Source organism: Myiozetetes cayanensis, unplaced genomic scaffold (genome assembly GCF_022539395.1).
Source record: "Myiozetetes cayanensis isolate MyiCay16 unplaced genomic scaffold, myiCay2020 scf2-11, whole genome shotgun sequence".
Classification (NCBI taxonomy): domain Eukaryota; kingdom Metazoa; phylum Chordata; class Aves; order Passeriformes; family Tyrannidae; genus Myiozetetes; species Myiozetetes cayanensis.
In genome coordinates, this window is record NW_026087411.1 from 6,605,845 (window position 1) to 6,625,399 (window position 19,555).

Below are 19,555 nucleotides of genomic sequence, written 5' to 3' on the forward strand. Positions count from 1 at the left end.
TTATCACACTGCTTCCTCCCACTCCCTCCCTCTGATTGTGAGTTGTATAAGAAGACTTAGCAAGCATAACTTAGAGCCGATAACCTTTGAATGTTAGTTCAAGGAAGCTGTGCCATAGTAACAACAACAAAAAAAGAAATTATGCAAACTCTGTCACAGACTATTCGAACAAGCGGTAATTTGGCTGTAATGCTGATTTAAGGAAAAAAAGTACTTGTGAGTTTTTTTACTCTAGGAGTCCTATTTGAATTTAGCCTGATCGATAATTTTAATATTTGAACAGTAGTAAAAAAAAAAGATGCCAGGAATGAACTCGAGTTTGTTCTTCAAATCATCTCTCCTACAGGGGCCTTATTTTAAACTGCTTTAACAAAGGGAATCTGAAATGTTTTATTTGGCCAAATTGCTCCAACCCTGCAGTTGAATTGATCTTGATGCAGCCCTGGAAGAGACACTGTTGACATTTGTGCTTGATGGTAAATGATACATATGTATACACAAACAGGGGACACAAAGAGAGGCTGCCAGGTGATGGGCAGCTTCTGGCCCCCCCTAAAAGCAAACAGGCAAACTCCTCGTGGTTCTGCATGGGTGTGAAATCAAAAGACACCTTTTTTCCAAACACAATCTCAGCGTGCTGATGGCCAGCGTCCAACACGCGAAGGCAAGGAGAAAGGTCTTTGGGGTCTTTGCTACATGCCTTCTATAAAAAAAAAAAATCCAAAAAAACAAAACAAGAAAAACCAAACCACAACCAGGGAGAGGAAGGAGGGGGAAGGCGTCCGCGCGCTACCGCGAGGCAATGTCATGCCGATGTTGGGAAGCCAACTCACAGCGAGCGGGTGAGTGCGGGCATCTCTGCCCTTGTCGCTCGGATTACCGCGGTGCCATGCGCCCAGTTACACAATACGTAAAGGCGAGGGTTATTTCTAGGACAGATAATTGAACATTAATACTCGTTGACATTGTCGTAGGAATGATATGTCAAGCTGACAGGGCCTGTGTGCTTACATCTGCTGATCGGCCGCAGACGAAGGGGGTGTTTGGCGGATTAGACCCGGGGCCTCGCTGCCACCGAGCCAGGGATGATACAGCCATTAATCATTGAGCTGCCATCTTGGGCTGCCTTTCCCAAAAAACAGTGGTTGGGTCCCTACTTTTGGGGGTGGAGGGCACGGTTTGCAAGACTACGTCGACCCCCGTAGGTGTCCGCACACCTCTGTGTGGATGGAGATTTATGTGTGTGTATAAAAGGTATTAAAGAGGAGCATCCTTAATGCTGCACACGCATGAGCGCCGCCGTTGTCTGGAGAGACTGTTTTCAATCTACTAACGTGAAAATAAAAGGAAGTGGAATAGATGAGAAGTTCTTCAGAAGGATTGAGAGCATGATCAAGTTTGATGAGGTGTTTCTGATTATCTCTGTCTTAGGAATTAAATGACATAAAAACGGTAGCAGAATTGGCTTCTTTTTTTTTTTTTTAGCATTTTTTTTGTGTCTCTCTTCTTCTGCATGTCAACAGACCCTTCAAGGCAGCCTGCTGTAGATAAAGTAGTTACATTGCAATCACTCCTGTCCCCTCCCAGCCAAAACCCCACAAATGGTGCCTTTCAATATAATTTCATAACAAATCTTCAGTGAGCTAATGCCTTTGTCACAGCATTTCTACAACCAGACTTCTCTGCACAAGTAACTGTTCAGAGGCGCAAGAAGCAGATGGAAAACAATTACAGGGGCCTCTGACACCGGAGTCAGTTCTACTTTCTTAAAATAGGGCTAAACATCATGTTTGTAATGTCTCGCGTACAGTTTGGCTCTGCATAAAATGCTACAAAATAGGGCCCCTGAGAACATCCATTATCACATTTTGGTTAACATCACAGATTTTAAAAATCCCAGTTGCACTGAAGCCATGAAATAAAGCTTTCATCTGTAAAGATCTAGTTTCTCTTTGTTATTAAAATAAATGAAGCCATTAAACAAAATATATGCATATAATAGTCAAGTTCATAATTTCCTATAATCAAAATGATAAATTCAACTTTTTTTTTTTAATTGGAGCAGTCATCTTAGAAAGGCTTGTGCATAGAACAAGATCAAATGTGCCTGTTTGCTCTTTCTTACTTTGTAACTTGTTAGTGGTGACATTTTTTTGGTCTTTAAGTGCTTTCATTTAGTTCTTTCTAAAAGAAATGAGTTTTGTTCAGAAAGGAGGGGAAAGCAGAGGGGGATTTTTGAGCTTGGTATTGAAAAAATTAATTGATTTTATCTTGTTATTATTCTTGCAAATTGTTAATGGGAGTCACATCATAAATGTGCTGAAAGTGACACGCCATCTCAATGCTTTTCCTTCCAAATATGTGTTTTGTCTTTTTTATGGTGGAGGCATCTGCATGTGTGCGGTGCTTGATGTGTTCAGACCTGGAAGGAGACCAGGCAACAGAGGATGAAGGGAATGCTCAGGCTGGGGACAGGGTGGGCTGCTTGAAGCTGACTCTATTTGTGTTTCTGGAATGTATCCTTCAGGCACCCCAGGCTTTGGCCAGGTTTGCTGCAGGTGATTTCCATATCTGAAGTTATCCAGGCGAGGACAGGTTTGCCATTGCAGGGCCTGTTCCCCTAGTGATGGCCAAGACAGGTCCTGGGAAGTGCTTCACTCCGTGAATATTCCCACTGAAATGCAAAATTTGGTACCACCAAACCTGTGTGAGGGAAGGTAGAGTTAGGTCTTTAGAGGTTTTTGAAAGCCAAGTGAAACTGGTGGAGAGCTGCATTGACTTTGTGGGGGAAAAGGTTATTTTTGATGGGGGAGTCCTCTCGGTCCAAGCAGATTTCCAAGAGGCAAGAGTCACATCCTGGTCCAAGCCTTTTTAATGATGTTTTTGTAAGAACAGGAATGAATACATAGTCAACTTGTGGGCAAATACGTGTTAATTTATGGTTGAATCTGGAGATTTGGCAGAGAATTGTGATGTGCTTTTTCCCAGCTCTTAGGAGATCTAAATCACACTTTTTTGTTGCACATCCTTGCACACATAAATATCATCCTGGGAACATATGTTTGGTTTATTCTGAAATTGTTTAGCATTATCAGATGGGTTTCTTTGCTAAGTAGGGTACATAATTAATTAGAGCAGTTGTTTTCTTTCGGAGACTTCTCAGTTCATCTCTCAAGGGTTAAATTTTAAGCCCAGTCTAGTCAGAAAGTGGATTTTTGTATAGGCCCACACCCTGAAGCCAGTCAGAAGGATTTCACACACTAAATGGGTGTAGATAAATGAATTCTCTAGCCAGAAAGCAGAACTGCTTAGTCAAGTTTACTGAGTTAAAACTTGGCTGTATTATTCTTATATGCGATCTCACTGAACTTGGGTTGTTTTAGCAGAAGGAAACTCATTAGACCTAAGGAATGAAGGAGGGAATTTATGAGGAACTCTCATTTTAAAGGTAAAAATAATGGAGAGCGAACTTAAGGAGATGTAAAAGGTGGGATGGATAAAATGAGACTGCCTGAAATAGCTGGCTGGGTGTTGGAAAGTGAAGCCCAGCTCTAGCCCAGGTAAATTGCATTTGAATTTCAACCTCAGATCTGTATGCACTCTTCTTTGGCAGATGTTGAATTGATAATGCCTGTGTGTTAAAGAATTCTGATTGTTTCTTTTGCCACCTTTGCAGCTTATGAAAATGCAAGTAGACCTGCCTAATGAATATTAATAAGTGTGATGGTTGGATAACACACAAGCCTGTGGCTCTTTGGAGCTTGGATGGGGTTAGTTGGAGGATTGTTGTGACTGGGAATTTACATGCTTTTTAAGAATAAACTTCCTGAATGCTTTTACATTCTCCTTTAAAAGCTGATGTTTGTTCACAGTGGCATGCTCTTGCATGCATGGATTTTTTCCCCCTTTCCCTTTCTAGATTTATAGTGAGATTAATACTACAGATGGCATGTCCGTGTTTTTTAAAACAAGGCAATTTATCAGATGAGGAGAGAAAGAGGCCTCATCTCTTAAATTTACTTCAGTCCAGGGTTAATTGTATTGATAGCAGTGGTTTATTTTGTTTTCCTTGTTTATTTTTGCCTTTTCCCACACCCCATTCTCCCAGGCAGCTGTGGCAGTTATTAGCGGGGCAGGGAAATGACACTGATGAATTCTGCATCTCCAAATGTCCTGCGAGGCTTTAAAGCCCATTTCATGCAGTTAGTTAATCAGGCGGCTCGTTAGGCCATTGCTGTGGACCTCACACAGTCTAATAGCAGGGAGATGGTGGTGTGGAGTGGCTGGAGGATGAGAGGGCTCTCAGGACCCGGCTCTTCAGTCCCGTGGGCAGGCACTGACACCTTGTTGGAGCTCGCAGTGATGCCGACACTGTGTCGGGACTCAGTGCTGATATTGGCAACCTCCCTTCGTTTCACCAGTGCTGTTCTCTGGCTCTGCTGGAGCAATCCTCTCTGGACCTTTGTTTACTCGCTTGTAAAAATCCCTATTACCAACCTTTCTGCCTGTGTCGTAGGTCCCATTTGATCTGCTCTTCTTCCCCCAGATTCCATTCCCAAACCCCTCTAATTATGCGAAAAACCAAGGCGCCTTTTTTAATAGCTTCCTGCCTATGGAGAGCTGCAGGGGCAGACTTGAAAAGGAGGACTAGAGTGGGTCAGAACTCAAAAGGCAAAGAGAATCAGAGAGATATTTATTTCCTATTAAAAAAACCACCAAACCTTGTCTTGATAGTAAGGACCTGTGTTTGACTCTTGTGATGCTGGGCAGGGTAGAGTTCCTTTGCACAGTGGTGATTTGGGGCATTCCCCAGTTCTTGCAAGTGATGCAGTGGCAAGAGTGGGTTTGTATGTGTTCCAGGCCTGGAGATACTCTTAGAGGGTTTCATGAAGTCTCAGAGAGGAGGATTTAATGAAGCCTTGGGGATTAAGATGCTTCTGCATTATCATTTCTGCCAGAGAGGTAAAAGGACTTACTCATTCTAAAGCTTTGAAACATGAGGAAAACCCCCAACTTCAAAACAGAAACACATGTATGCAGTGCATTTCCCCTTTTGCAAAAGGCCTTTTCTTTCCCTTCCCTCGTCATGACGAAAAAGGCTTAATTTTTTTTTTTTTAGCCCGTGTAAGGGGAGAGGGAAGCGGGGGAGAGTCATTAAAATGCAGTTCTTTCAATTACGTCCCGTTATTTGTCATCTTTATGGCTTTTCTATAGTTTTCACTGCACCTTTAATAGCACGCCTGGTCAGGAAAGGTGAGCTGGAATGTGAACGCACTTGGCTGCGCCGCCGTCAGTGCCTACGAGCTGTGCTCGAATCCCAGTCCCTGTAGATTTTAATGTCCCCGCAGACTGCTGGCAGCCTGCTTCCAGCTGTGGCAGGCATGATGCAGTGAATTGCTTTTGAATGTTCTTTACTCAAATAGGCAGTAATTACAAGCTTAAAGAGGTTTAGTGGTCCAGTAAACTACATAATCACCCCTGAATTAGCCTGGGCTCATCAGTTGCAGTCCAGCAACCTCAAGACTGCTGTTTGTATGCAGGCTTTATCACGTAGCAACCTGAGCAGCAGGTGTGGAACAGCAAGAATCCCCCATAAACACAACTGTCTACTGGGGACAATGATCTCTAATGAGATGAGGCTACAGCATCACTGTAATTTAAGTGGGAAAATTAACGCCGGAGAATGTGCACTACTTCCAAGAGTCTCTGCTTCTTCGAGAACAGCAGTGTTTTCCTGGCTTCTTTTTTTTTTTCTTTTCCCCCTCTTCATTTCCTTTTTTTTTCCTTCCCAGATCTTTAAATACATCTCTTTTTTTTCTTCTTTTTTTTTTTCTTTTTTTTTTTTTTTTTTATGAGGAACACGTGGTTTTGCTTATAAGTTGAGTGGGCTTTATTCTTTTACAAGGATATGTTGTGAATATTTAATGGTGGATGGGGCATCTGTTCAAGGACTTTCCATGCCAACAAAGCAGCATTGCAAAATAGCAGCTTTATCTTTTCATTTCCTTCCTCAGTGGTAGTTTTCTTCCTTTTCTTTTTCATTTTTTTTTTTTAATAGAAAACATAGAATAGAATATAACCCCCCTCATCTCGGTGCTGAAGATGGGCACCTCGATGTGTTGGTTGCCTTGAACTCTCTTTGCATGACTGCTTGGTCCTCCATGAAAAAAAGAGGCCGAGCTCCTGGCAGAAGGCTTCCCAAATTGCTTGGTGGCTGCTCCTAAGGGTGCTACCTCCTTGGGAAATCTGCCTAAAGCTCCTGTTCCATCCAAAAGACTGGTTCGTATTAGGGACCTGGCTGAATACAGCAACCCTCCGTCAACCTGATCACACAGGTGTGTGAGGTAGGGGGATGGAGGTGTAGGGGAGCAGTTTTATCCCTCACTTACAGAGTGAGCTCCTGATGTACCAAAGGCAGCCTGGGAAAGAGAGCAAAAAGCACAAATAAAGGCTTTAGGCTTAACTCTATGGGATTACAACTGCTGGTGCTGGCTTTTCCCAGAGATTGTAGAGTTATTTCCGAGCCCACCTGTTTAGAAAGTCATTTGAGGTAGATAAGGACAGTGACTTATTGCTGAGAAAAGGCTTCTGGTTAGGAGATATTTACCTGAGCTAATCTGTCTTAGGCTGGCTCTAAAAACAACAGCAGTGCTTTTACAGAGTTATCAGGTAGTCGGGATTTCCTTTGGCGTGCCGGTGATATTTTTTTCTTCCTTCCCAAAAGCTGCTCACCTAGGGAAGGCTGGGGTTTGCCTTCCTGCCTTTCCGCAGCTGCCTGATAAAGATGTTGGCTTAACTGAAAAGCTGGGTTTTTCAAGGATGTGAATTTTAGCTCTAAGGCGGTTGGAAGTCAGATGATGCATTTCCTCAGTTCCTTTGGTGTCACTTGGATGTATGTAGCATTTCACAGTTCCTGGCTGTGTGCTGCACTGAAGAGAGTTTTGCTGATCTTTTGGATGAAATTTTTCTTTTCATTACCCTGTCCTTGGTTAGTTTTAGGCTGTGATAGAAAAGCAATCATGAATAATAATAATAACCAGGGCAGAGGATGAGAAAGCACGTTACCCATGTCACATTAGCACAAATAGTCTTGATCCTGGAGCAAAAAATCCCTTCTTAAGTGTATTAAGATAAGTTAATGTGGATGTGCAAGCTCTGTGTTCCTGTGTGCTCTTTCATACAGGCACCAAAGGAATGTTTAACATGGGAAAAGCTCCACTCAATTACCCAGGTATGGCGTGGGAGTGTCTGCATAGACTCAGCTTGAACTGAAAACCAGTGGGAGCCAGAGTAAGCTCCAAACCCTGAGGTCTATCAGAGTGTCTCCAAAAGGAAATAGCAGAAGCACCATTGCTTGGACTAGCTAAAGCTCAACTGGAAAAGGCAGTGGGTAATAATATATGGTATGGAAGGAATAATATTGTAGCAGCCAGGAGATGGATTAGATGAGTTGAAAGGTTTTTCCATTTTCTGACTTCTGTAATATCCTGTGCAAGGGATGATCTGAACTTTTTTTCCTTAATGAGTGCTCACATTATGAGTAATTTGATGGGGCCACCAGAGAAGTATTGGCAGCGCATCCCAAGCCATACCATGTCTCTCCATCAGCCTTGGAAAGGATATTTATGTTAGTGAGTGCCAAAACTTGTTCACAGACAACTCTTGCAAGAAAATTATTTACAAAAGGGCAAATGGGAAAAAAAGAGAAGCTTTTTTTTTTTCCCCCAGCATAACTCCTTCCTTAAAAAGGGTCACTGTTGCCAGTACCTCTTCTCCCTCCTCATAAACCCCCACAAAGAAAACCTCTCCTCCACCCCCCTGCCTGCAAAACCATCCCAGCCCCTGTTTAATCAGGTTGCGCTGTGAACACAGGTTCAGATGTTAAAACTTCAGGGGTATTGGCTCTGTCTTTTACACCCTGTGTTTACCTTAGAAGAGTCAGGCTCTGCCTCCTTTCCTCACCTCTTATTTTTTGGCACGGTTGCCAAAGCAGCCTGCAAACCCTTTTGTAAGGCAGCGTCTCAGAGCCCCATCTCATGGGAAGGGGCTGATGCAGAAGTCAAGAGGCAGAGTGTGGCCTCACCACAGTGATAAAGGCGAGTCATAGCAGTGCAGCACATCCAGTCAGATTGCATATTTTGATGCATTTTTGGCTTTAAAAGACCGAGCTCATCTGTTGATTTTGCTTTCATAGTTTGCAGTTCAATAACTCTGGCAGCACCAGGATTTATTAACAGTAATGTTATGAAAAAAACCTTACCGCGGGGATATTAAACTATTACAATAAGTTGAGGAAATATTTTCTTTTGAAAGAGGAAAAGGCTGGCTTTGTCTGCAGCATGACCGTGTCATATGGACTGTGTTTTCTTGCTGCGCTGAAAAAGCAACGAGGAGTTTGAAATGCCAAAGCCAGCTCACACTTCAACAGCATTATCAGGCTGACTCACTGCTCTCAGCCAAGGAAAAGACTGTGCAAACTTTGCACAGGCTTTTTCTCCACCCTCCCCTCTCCCCCCCCCAGCCCCAGAGATGCATTTCTAATAAAACAACTTCCTTCTCAGTGTTTAGTATTTCCTCCAATGTGCAAGCCAGTCCCATGGGATAAACAGGATCGAGTTTGCAGCTTCCGAGTTGATTTTTTTTTCTTCTCCCCCCTCGCTAGCAGGTCACCTCAACTTGGCAACTTTTTACAGCCTTGCCTGAATATAAAGCAGGTCACAGGGACAGTCTATAAACCGATTCAGACAGCCTGCAAAATAGGCAAGGGTACTCCACGCGTTCTCTTTATCACTCCCTCTCAACACGCTGGTGGCTGATGAAGAAAGGAGGTTGCAGTCTTATGACTTTATGGATAGCGATCCAACCATTTTTTGGCTACTTTGCAAGTGCAGGAACCCCTGTTATTCTTTAGGAGGCCAGAATGTGTGAGGATCTAGGACTCGACTGCTATAAATTCAAGCTCTGTTCTTAGACTACACCATGCACTGCTTTTGTAATGCAAATGGCAGGCACAAAGTGTCCCTTTGATAATGTGCAGTCAGGAGACAAAAAAAGCATTCACTGCAACAGTAAAACTAATTCATAAAGCTGAGAGACAATAGGAAAGCATTATGGATATTAAAAACAAATTGTAATTTCTCGTAGATCAACTTGATCACTAATGTAAACAGTTCAAATGCAAACCAGGAGAAGGTAGGGGAAGGGGAGAGACCCAAACGGCTGCACTGCCACCTTAGCTGACCCTCGACAAGTTTGAGTAAAGCAAGAATTTAGAGTTCAGCATAAAATCAATGTGCAGTTTGTCACTGGAGGGCTGAACCTTGGGCTTTATTCTGGATACTGAGCTGGGCTGGATTTCTCTTCGGAAACTGGGAAATTACAGTGTTGGGGTTTGTTTTTTGTTTGTTTTTTTTTTTCTTTTTTTATTTAGACATAAGAAAACAGTTAATAAATGCTCCTGAAGGCGTACATTTCAAGGGGGCATTTTCTCTGCATCTCCTACCAGAGTTTAGCTCAAGGTCATCTCACCTTGGTGCATTACACTGAGCTCTGGAGGAGGCAGAGGGCTGGAGGAAGGGGATAAAAGGACTTCCGAAATGGCCCTCCCGGTGCGGTCAGCCAAGCGACGGCGCTGCCACGATAAGGGTGACGCTGGACGGTTGCCACAGCCTCCTTCTAACGTAGTATGAAACCTTTTGCTGGGGGATTGCTCCTGCCTCGGTGCTGGAGTAGGGCTGGCTGTCAGCCTTGGTGTTGAGCCGGTTTGGTGCCATGAGGAATTAGTAACCAGGGGGGGAGTGAGAAGGGGTGGTTTTGCCTTCTGTTGTCTCAGCGGTGAACTCTGAGCAGGATTATTTTCCTATTTTTCTGCCACAATTTGGATGCACTGCTGTGGCAGGGAGGGAGGGAGGCAGTGTTTCTGATACCAGGTTACAGATAAGATAAAGTCTGTCACTGTCCTGGCATCCAGCATTTGCTGCCTGGGGTGGAAAATTTGAGGAAAGGAGTACATTTGGACAAGGTGTAACATTAAGAGACAAACTTGGCCACTTTCCATCTGTATCTACTGGAGACTTTACCCACCGTCTGTAGTCAAAGGTGATTAAAAAAAAAAAGTCTTATTGGTTTATTTTTGCTAAAAATACTCTCAGCTGCATTCAGAAAGGGGCTTTTATTAAGACTATTGCTTGCTAAATACCATTCATAAAACAGTGACGAGAAAATATGATAGAAACTTACATTTTTCCCTCTGTCACTTTGATTTCTTTGTTACTGCTAAAACGACTGCTCTGACTCATATTTTGCATAGTTATTTTTACCTTTTCAAATGTTCCTTAACTGTTCATATTACCCTGGGCAAATCCCCCAGGGATAATTTTCATTTGCATGCAGACTTTGATGGTGTTATTAAGCAATCACTTTCTGTACTAAGTCATTATTAAAAGTAATACCACAGAGCCTCAAAAACACATTAATGGTGCCAAACAATCCACATTTCAGTGCTAGATTTATGGAAGGGGAAAAGCACAAGGTCTCATATCGTTTGGTGGATGCTGCTCTGTAGTGCTGTAGCAGCAGCAGGCTTGATCAGAAAATATCAGAGCCAAATTCAGAGCCCTTATCTTGTTGTCAGCCTTATGCCCTTTTTTTTTTTTAATATTTTTTTTTTAAACTGATGGCTTCCTACTTGCTTTTCCCCTTGGATTTGCCCTTTTCCTCTGGCCTTGGCAAGAAAGCCCGTCTGCAGTCTTCCAGTATACACAGGCTGGGCTGGTTCTGGGAAGGAGGGTCAGCCTTCCCATCTGTAATCACTGTTTTATGGCTTTCACTCGAGGTGTTAATGCAGATCAAATGGAAAACACTCCAACATGAGCGTTACAGCTTCTCGTGCTGCCCTGCATAAGGTCCCAATCGTTAATTCTGATTATAAGACCTAAAGGTAATTCTGTTTGCTCTCCTAATGCATTGCAGCTCTCCCGGTGGTCCGGCGTCTCTTTTCTCCAATTCCCATCTTGATCAATTGTTTGCAAATAATTAAGCTTTTAAGAGATAATGGTAGGAGCTAATGTACACAACAAAGTAAAGGTCTCAAGTCACTGTTTATTGAACAGTTTGCTTTGATATCCCAGAGTGATCCAGAGTGATAGGTGGACTTGTCAGCTGGAGTCAGTGTGGTGGTTTTAGACATGCTTCCATATATATTTCTATGTATTTCATAGAATCATAAAATGTCTCAAACTGGGAGGGACTCATGAGGATCAAATCCAGCTTTCTGCTCCTCACAGGACTATCTTAGACAAAACCATTTGACTAATATACATATATATATATATATGTATATATAGGTATATTTGTATATTTTATACATACTCATGCAAATATAATATGCCTGTATTCACACCAATATGAATACCCATATCTATGTGCATGTGTCTTTACCCCTTTTAAACAACCATTAGGAAGCTTTTGGAAGGCACTTGTCGTTCTTGCACAGGCGGCACAAAGGCCAACAGCAACAGTTTCGACTGAATTTCCTATTTCTTCATAAAATGGCAGTTCTCAGGGTTTCCCCCTTTCTCTCTGGTGCAATGTGATGTCTGCCTTTGCCTGTAGCACAGGCCTTCGGAGCCCTGTGGGTGGGAATGCAACAAGGCTTTGAATGTTTTTATAGCAACCTAGCCTGTGGCACGCTGATTCTTTGTCAAGTCATTTTTATTATTTTATTTATTTTATTTTTAGCCTACAAAGGAACAACTCGTACGATCCGCAGAAAGCTTATATAATAAGGATGCCTAGTGTTTAAGATTACTTTAAACCACACCAAATGATAGTTAAAAAGCCTGCTGCATTGTGAGCCTTCAGCTAAGAGGGATTAGCTCTGTGAAATCCCAGGCTGTCATGTGATTATGGCAATTACAGATTTATCATGAAATTAAAAGTTTATGCTGTACTAGGATATGAAGAAAAAAAATAATCAGATGACCTTAAACATACCGCAGTTTGAGGAATTTGGGGGGTTGGGACTTTTAAAGCAATTATTTTTACAGTGACTGTATTATTCTGATGGCTAATTTTATCCAGTCTTGTCTATTTGGAAAAAAGTCCAGAACAATTGAAAATTGCTTAATGGAGACAGACTTCTCAATTCCAATAGCTAGAGGCTGTCTAGTAATTATTGCTTGCTGCATGAAATTAGACACAGTTTGTTCAATTACTTAAAATTAGATCACATGTAAGGTGGCAAAGCAAAATAAGAAAAAAAAAAGAATAATTCTGTCCTCGCTTGATAGCAAAGTAATGAAATGGGAAGTAAACTGTGAAGATGAAAATGTTACAAATCATCTCTGTAGATTTTGTTGTTTGTTTTTTTTTTCTTTTCTTTTTCTTTCTTTTTGAAGGGAAGCAAAATGTTGTATTCAGATAGATGCCCATAAGTCAAGTTTGACTATTTGTTGCAGGTGAATGTGTATAGGAAGCGGACAATAAAATGCATGCTATGTTTTTTCATGTGTAAAATGCAAATTACCTGTAAAAAACCAAGAAGTAAAATCCCCTTCCCTCTGTTTTCTACTTTGCAATTCTGGAGTTTTTTCATGTATGTGTGGAACAGGGGGTGGTTTACAGGTGTGCAGGTTGCTTGTGGGCTTCCTCTCAAGAAAACAGTATTTTAAAAGGACCTGGAAAATTCCCCAGTGTTTTTGGGTGGCAAAAAATTCAAAATTCTCCTATGGAGCTGATGGCCACTGTGGTGGCCTTTGAAATGGGCATATTGAGTTAGGGGAAGCTGCTGGAGTTAAGACAAAAATTCCTATTTGGTAACATGAGGTGATACAGGCATGGAATGTAACCATGAGATGTCAGACTGTGCTGTTTACAAGAATATATAAAATCTGCTAAATAGTTATGATACCAATAAGATTGTGGAATTTTATGAGGTTTTAAATTCTTATGCTTTACAAGGTTTCGGTTTACATCTCATGTAATATTACACTGAAGAATACATCCACAGAATATGGGAATGTTTTGGGGGAAAAGAAGGGGATGATTGTGTAACAGCAAATACTTTGTGACAATCAATTGCTAAATGGCGTTGGGATAGGTCTAAGCAGTTCTATCAAATTATCTTTATTGAAATGCTGTTAAGCACCTTGCAGCAGACCAGGTCTGAATCCAAGGTGTGGGCATCCAGATTAGGAGCTGAACCAGATGCTCAAAACAGGACTGTACCTTGAAATTGTTACTTTTGCAATATTTGCCCATTTCCTTTTGGGACAGTGATATTTTTACATAGAGGAAAAGGACAGAAATTATATTTCTGCATTTCAAACTTGGCTGTGGTTTTTGCTGTTGATTTATTAAGCAATCTGTGTTCATGCAGAAGCGAATTTTCTGAGAAAGCAAATCAAGTTCTCACAAGAAACTTAACTTATGATTGAATTTTAACATTATCTTCAATTAAAGCAGTATTTGTTTTCTGTCTCTTAGGATTAGTGCAGCACAGCTATGTTAATGTCAGGCAAAAATGTGCTGATTGTTGACCTTGTGTTGGCCTGTGTTCAAAACCCGGGCGTTTGTTTATGTTCAGGATGCTGATCTTATTTGCAAATTATCTGGGGGCACTGGCAAGTTTTGCCTTCACTATCTCAGAAAACATCAGTGTATTTTAGTTTTACAGAGAAGTGCTTTATCACATTCTTTATTGTTCTGTGAAATACAGAAAAAAAAACCCAACAAAAAAAAAGATGATTTGACTCTAATCAACCATTTGAGACAAGTACAAAAAACTTGCAGCTAATGCAACAAATATCCTTCTCAAGTATCAAGGTACTGTCAGTATCCTAAGCAGTTATTTCTCCACTTCACTAATCTTTATAATTGGCTTGTCTTTTACTGCCATTAATTAAGTGATGTAGTAGCCCATTAATAATTATAAATGAGTGACACACCTCAGCATTTTCACCTTTCAGTAATAGATGTCACGCTTCTGTTTTGTTTTGGTTTTTGCATTTTTTTTTTTAAATTTGAAATTAAAAGTAGGCCAAAAAAGTGCATTGTTTTAAATGTATATATTTATTTTGGTGTCTTATAGCACCCTTACCCTTCAGAAGAACAGAAAAAGCAGTTGGCACAAGACACAGGGCTCACTATACTTCAAGTGAACAATTGGTAAGTAATTTTCCTTAGTGTTTCTGTATGGCCCCTGGCACCCTCTGGCTTTGTGGTTTTGGGAAACACAGCTTGCCCTTGTTGTTTCCTCTCCCCAACAGTTTGTTGATGCAAAAGGGATATAGCCAAGTGAGTGGTTTCAGGTATAGTAACTAGGAGGTTTGCTGCTGTATTTTATTTTCCCGTCACTTGGGCAGATTTCAGTGTTTCAGATTTCAAATTTTCGGTGATTCAGATTTCAGACTGCCATTTGGGGGCCAGTCCTTCTGGCTGGGGATGTGTGTTCTTCAATAGGAAGGCACATCCATTTGCTGAACATTGGTCTTGGAAGAGGTTCAGATGCTGAGTGAAAGAAAAGGGGCAGTTGGTCCCATTTCTGCCAAGTGTATTGTTATTTGGGGGTGCTGTCATGCTTTTTTATTGTTGTTGGTGGAGTTTTTCTTTTTGACTGACATCTTTGTGTCTCTTTATGGGTTTGTTTTAAAAATCTGGTTTTCTAAAGCTTGAGTAAACTTTGAGGACAGTCTGGTCCTTTGCTGCTGAAGTACAATGTGGAGCAATTTTATTTATTTGTTCCAACTAAGGGTTGGTGGAGCCCCTGATCTGTTACAGTAGTGATTTGTTTGAAGGAAATCAGGATTTGTGCTGTTTCTGCAGTGAATTTTGGATTGCTGACTGTCCAGGGTGTGGTGGAGGCAACCAGTGAAAATTACTTGTGATTTAAGTGTCATACAGCAAGCAAACCTTTTTTGAAAAAAATGTGATTTATCACCCTTTGATACTGCATCAAAATGTAGGTTCCTCCCACTATCCCAGAACAAGTGTCATATTTGAAGTGTATTGCAATCTAATACCTTGTAAAACTAAGTGTATCTAATTAATTGTCCTAATATTTTTAGATTAGTGTTTATGACAGGAAACCTTATCCTCTTTGAAGTAATACCCAGAAAATGGCCAAGGCAAACAGCAAGCCTGCTGGGGAAAAGGGAGGGAGGAATGCCAGTTTGCAGACAAAAGTTGTTGTGTTTTTTTTTTTTTTTTCCATTCAATAAGTGTCAGAGATTAATATTACTGAAGCTCTGATTACACGGCCTAATCCATTTTAGTGAATAAATTTGGTCTTGATGTCCATTGCACCTACATTAACAAACCCTCCTCTCTTAGAGAGAGTAGGAGCCTATGGGAGAGATTTCAGATATATTAAACCCCATTACAGAAAATGTAATTTCTGTCAATATAATCCCATGTATTCTTCAATTTAGTACTTTAGAGATAACAAGCTACTTACAATATATTTGCCTTTGGAGGATTAATTTACAAAGTGCACTATCTGGGAGACGCAGGCGGGCTCACATAAGCATAGCTTGTAAGGGTTATCAATTTCTGTGACCCCACAGCAGCCCTGGGAGATCAATTTTTTGAAGCCCTTTAAGACGCTGAATAAAGGGAAATACCAAATACTTAGTGGATATGAAGTATGCTTCCCAGATACTTTAAAAAAGGAGGAATAAAAGGCACTAACCACAAAATTTATGTGTTATAAGGTAGCGTAACCTACAGTATTTTGGCTCAGCCAGAAAAAATTAGTGTTTGCCTCAGCTTTACATCCTCCAACCTTCATCTGGGCATTACCCTAATTTATATGGTTGTCCTTCAGTTCAACGATGGGCACTTTGGCCCATTGAGCAGTTGTGTATATTCGTCAGGGTCTTATTTAACAGATGGGGTGGAGTTAAGGGTGTGCTGCCTCTTCGGGGTCCGGGAGTGTAGGATTCAGTGTGGGCAAGTGTGTCAGTTTAGGATGGCCCATCAAAGAAATTTTTCAAGAGGATGAACGTGGGATGCCTTGAACTAAAGCTGTTTGAATTTCTCCCGAGTGACTTTCCAGGGTGTTTTTTAGCACTCATCTCACCTCAAATATGAGAAGTTTTTACTTTGGCTTTGTGTCAGGTGTGTTCTTATAAGTTCCTTATGTGCTAGTTTAAAAAAAAAAAAAAAAAAAAGGAGGTCAAATACATTATAACTGAATTCTTGTGGATGTAGGGCAGGCTCTGCTTGAGCTAGTTCAGTAATTCTGCTGTAGTGTTACAATTGCATAAATTATTGAGACAATTCCCCTTCTCTCTCCAGCGGAACAAGGATTCAGCACTATGGAGGCAGTTGGGGTTTCTTAAGTCACAGGTGGTGGGCAGAGATGCCAAAATCTGGCAGTTCAGGCCCCTGCTTTTTTGTAATGAATGCTAAGGAACAAGGAGGCTGTGAAGCTGTTGCTGAAAGCACAGGTTGCATGAGAAATATCCGTCCATGAGGTGACCAGTGAGGTACTCACCCCCTCCCAAATCCTGGAGGGTATGGGGCAATCCTCTCCAGGCCTTTGTTGAATCCCTTTTCTTCCAAGGCAGCGTGCAGAAGAAACTCTTCTTGCCTAAATAATTTGCTGCAGGGAAAAACTAACATATCATTTCTGGTTAGTTTTGCCTTTCTTCAGCAGGCTCATAAGTCATTCAGCCACAACTCGCAAAAAAATTTTTGCCTTCCTTCTTAGATTCTTCCAAACTTGTTAACACACATGTACATTTTTGTATTAATGATGAGTCATTGTAAATCACTGTTGCAGAGATTAAATAAAATGCTGAAGGGCAGGCTGGGTGCAGATCAGTCATAAATTATTGGCAGCAACACAGCGTGTGGGAATACATGAAATGTGCATGAAAAACATAAACTCATGTCTGGTAGCATGGTCGTTAGCCCAGACTGGGAATGCTGGATTTTCTGGCTGGAATTATAAGTTTGCCACAGAGCAGTCAGTGAAGAGAGCATTTGTTTTCTGCAGATTGAAAGCATTTGAACAATTTTTTTTTTTTTTTTTTTTTTTGGTCATATCTTGAATGCCTTTACAGTGTGTGCTGGTTGCATAGTTCAGTTCTGTGCCGTAACGAAAAAACCGGTGCTTTTCACACATGGGCTGCCCGGTGCTGGGGCTCCCCAGGCTGAAGCACATAACTCCTCTTGATGGTGGAGGAGTCACAGGAATGGGGTGATGATGTGAGACGTGCCAGAAAATGTATCCGTAGTAGGGCACATGTCTTTAAAAATGCCACAGTCCCTTCACCATGACCCTTTTCCTTGGGTTCTTTTATTTATTTTAAAGTAATGAAATAATCCACGTGGAGGGCTTTTTCCCCTCCCCCCCCCACATGACAGCTTCACTTGTGAATCACCAGCATTGCCTTTTAGGACAATCTTTTTGCCTCGGTTGGATGTTTCTATTATGGGAAGAGGGAGCCTTTACCCTGTTGCAAAATAAAAATAAATCTATGCCATTCAGGTCTCTGTTGTGTTGGTTGTTTAACCCCACAGCAGTTTAGGGCTGGAAGCCTGGTAACATGAACTAGAAGGGGCACTTGTATGATCTTGACAGCCTATATGGACATGGTAGAGACCTGACCAAGTACAGGTTAATAAGGTGCTTTTCCCGGGTGATAAAAACTGTGATTGAAATATCCAGGAGGTGTGAGCCAATCACTTCTTGTCTCAGCTGAGAGCCAGCTAGGCTATACTGAACAATCTTTACAGTTTTCTTGTTTGCTACATCCCCCCTGAATCCCTTCCCATTAAGAACTAATAGTAAATAATTACTGGTAGTAGTCTGCAAAGAAGAGAGAGCAGTTCTCATCAGGGACTGCACTAGGTGTCAGATGCTTGTTTATGTTTTAGAAAAGTCTTGGTACACACAGATAAATGTTTGTATATTTGTGCCTATATAACCTCTCTATATGTGCATGCCTATATGTGACTGTCTCTCTATTTAGAGTTATGTACAAGTACATTGAAATTATCTTAAAAAAAAAAAGCACTTAAGTTTGAAAATTCAAATCCTTAAAGCTCCAGCCTTTATTAGGTGTTTCCATTTTGCTTTTTTTCAAAATACCCTTGTGCTATCTAGGGCACAGCCCAGACAATGATGGAGCAGCTAGTCAATATTTTATCTTGCCCTCATTCTTCCGTGCTTCGTTTGTTGAGCTGTATTCAAACCGAGCTTGAAGATGGAATTAATAATTACTGCTGGGCTTTCCTATGGCACTTACTGCTGTAATACCCAAGTCCTTCCCTGACCTCCACGTGCTTACATATGCATACAAGGTGGTGGGTCTGCATGATATTTTTACAGTTCCCCTACAAAGAGAAATAATAGCATTGTTCCAGTTCACAGGGGAAGAAGTGAGGCTCGAGGAGGTCCAGGTCAGTGCAGTCACAGGTTTTGGGTGGGTCTGGGGCTGCAAGGTGACTCAAAATGACAGCAAGTTATTCACATTTAAGGTCCGATGATCATTGAGACTTCATGTTTCATAGAAACTCCCTAGTTCTGAGTGCTCTGGCATCTTATATTGCCAACCTGCAGTGTTAGGTATGGAGGAGAGATGTGAGAAATCAGTAACTGCTGGCAAAATGTTTGGGTTCAGTGATTTTCTCAGTAGCTCTTGAGCAGTCCAAGGAAGATGCAGAGCTGAATCCTCTTCTCCAGTGCAGCATTTGGCTGCATTAACCAGGACTGCTTTGCATTTTTTTCTGCTTTATTTGTTCAACTTTGTCAAAGTTTATTTCCTGTAGAAATCAATTTTTTTTTATGTTATAATGCCCTGGCCTGTTCTTGTAACAGACATAATCATCACTGGGGTGGTTGAGGCATTGAGCCCGATCAAAACTGGTAGCATGAGCTGGTAACTGAACTGTTTGCAGAGAAACACATTAAAAGCTAGGGTGCAAACAGCTTTAATAATATGGCTTCCTAACTCTTGAGTTCTTGATTTTACGTCCATGGCTTCTTTAAATGTCAGTTTTATTAATAATTTCCTAGGCTTGCAAAAAACCCAAACCAAACCACAACCAAACACACTGGAAAAAAATTATCAAATAATGTAAATTTCCCTGATGACATTCTTGGGGACGGATGAAGTTAATTTTACTGAACCTTTGTAAGGAAGAAATTTTAAAAGGGCTCCAAGACCAGCCTAGAGATGAGTTTGAAAAATCGGAGATGGGCTTGGGATAGGAAGACCTGACCACCTTACTGTGTGTAGCACTGTCAGCTCAGGGCACAGACACACAGAAATACTTTATTACTCTTTCAGCCTCCTCACAGCTCTCCTCCAGCAGGAAATTTCCTTCTGCCCCCATTTCTTTGCTCGTGGTGAGCACAGTGGTGGAGCTTTGCTGCAGTAGTTGCGTGGGGCAGGAGGGGAAGTGCTTTGCCGTGGCAGGGGCAGGCAGGGTGGCGTGGTGGGGACAGGAGGATTTTGCACTTCTCCCGGGAAGTGCTCCCCAGGACCCAGCGATGGACAGGGAGCACCACTGGGAAGGGTGTCCTGTCCATCTGCTCGTCCTGGCC

General features: G+C 41.6%; 1 protein-coding gene across 4 annotated transcripts in view; it reads left to right on the plus strand.

The window, feature by feature from the left end:
* Positions 1 to 19,555, plus strand: part of MEIS1 (Meis homeobox 1) — a 108,860-nt gene that overhangs the window by 71,074 nt on the left and 18,231 nt on the right. For all 4 annotated transcript variants that reach the window (XR_007628851.1, XM_050314660.1, XM_050314661.1 and 1 more), the window contains exon 9: positions 14,090 to 14,166. Coding sequence is in view for 3 of the 4 variants with exons in the window: in XM_050314660.1 (XP_050170617.1) it covers positions 14,090 to 14,166 (77 nt within the window). In the remaining variant the exon portion in view is untranslated. The remainder of the gene's footprint in view (positions 1 to 14,089; positions 14,167 to 19,555) is intronic.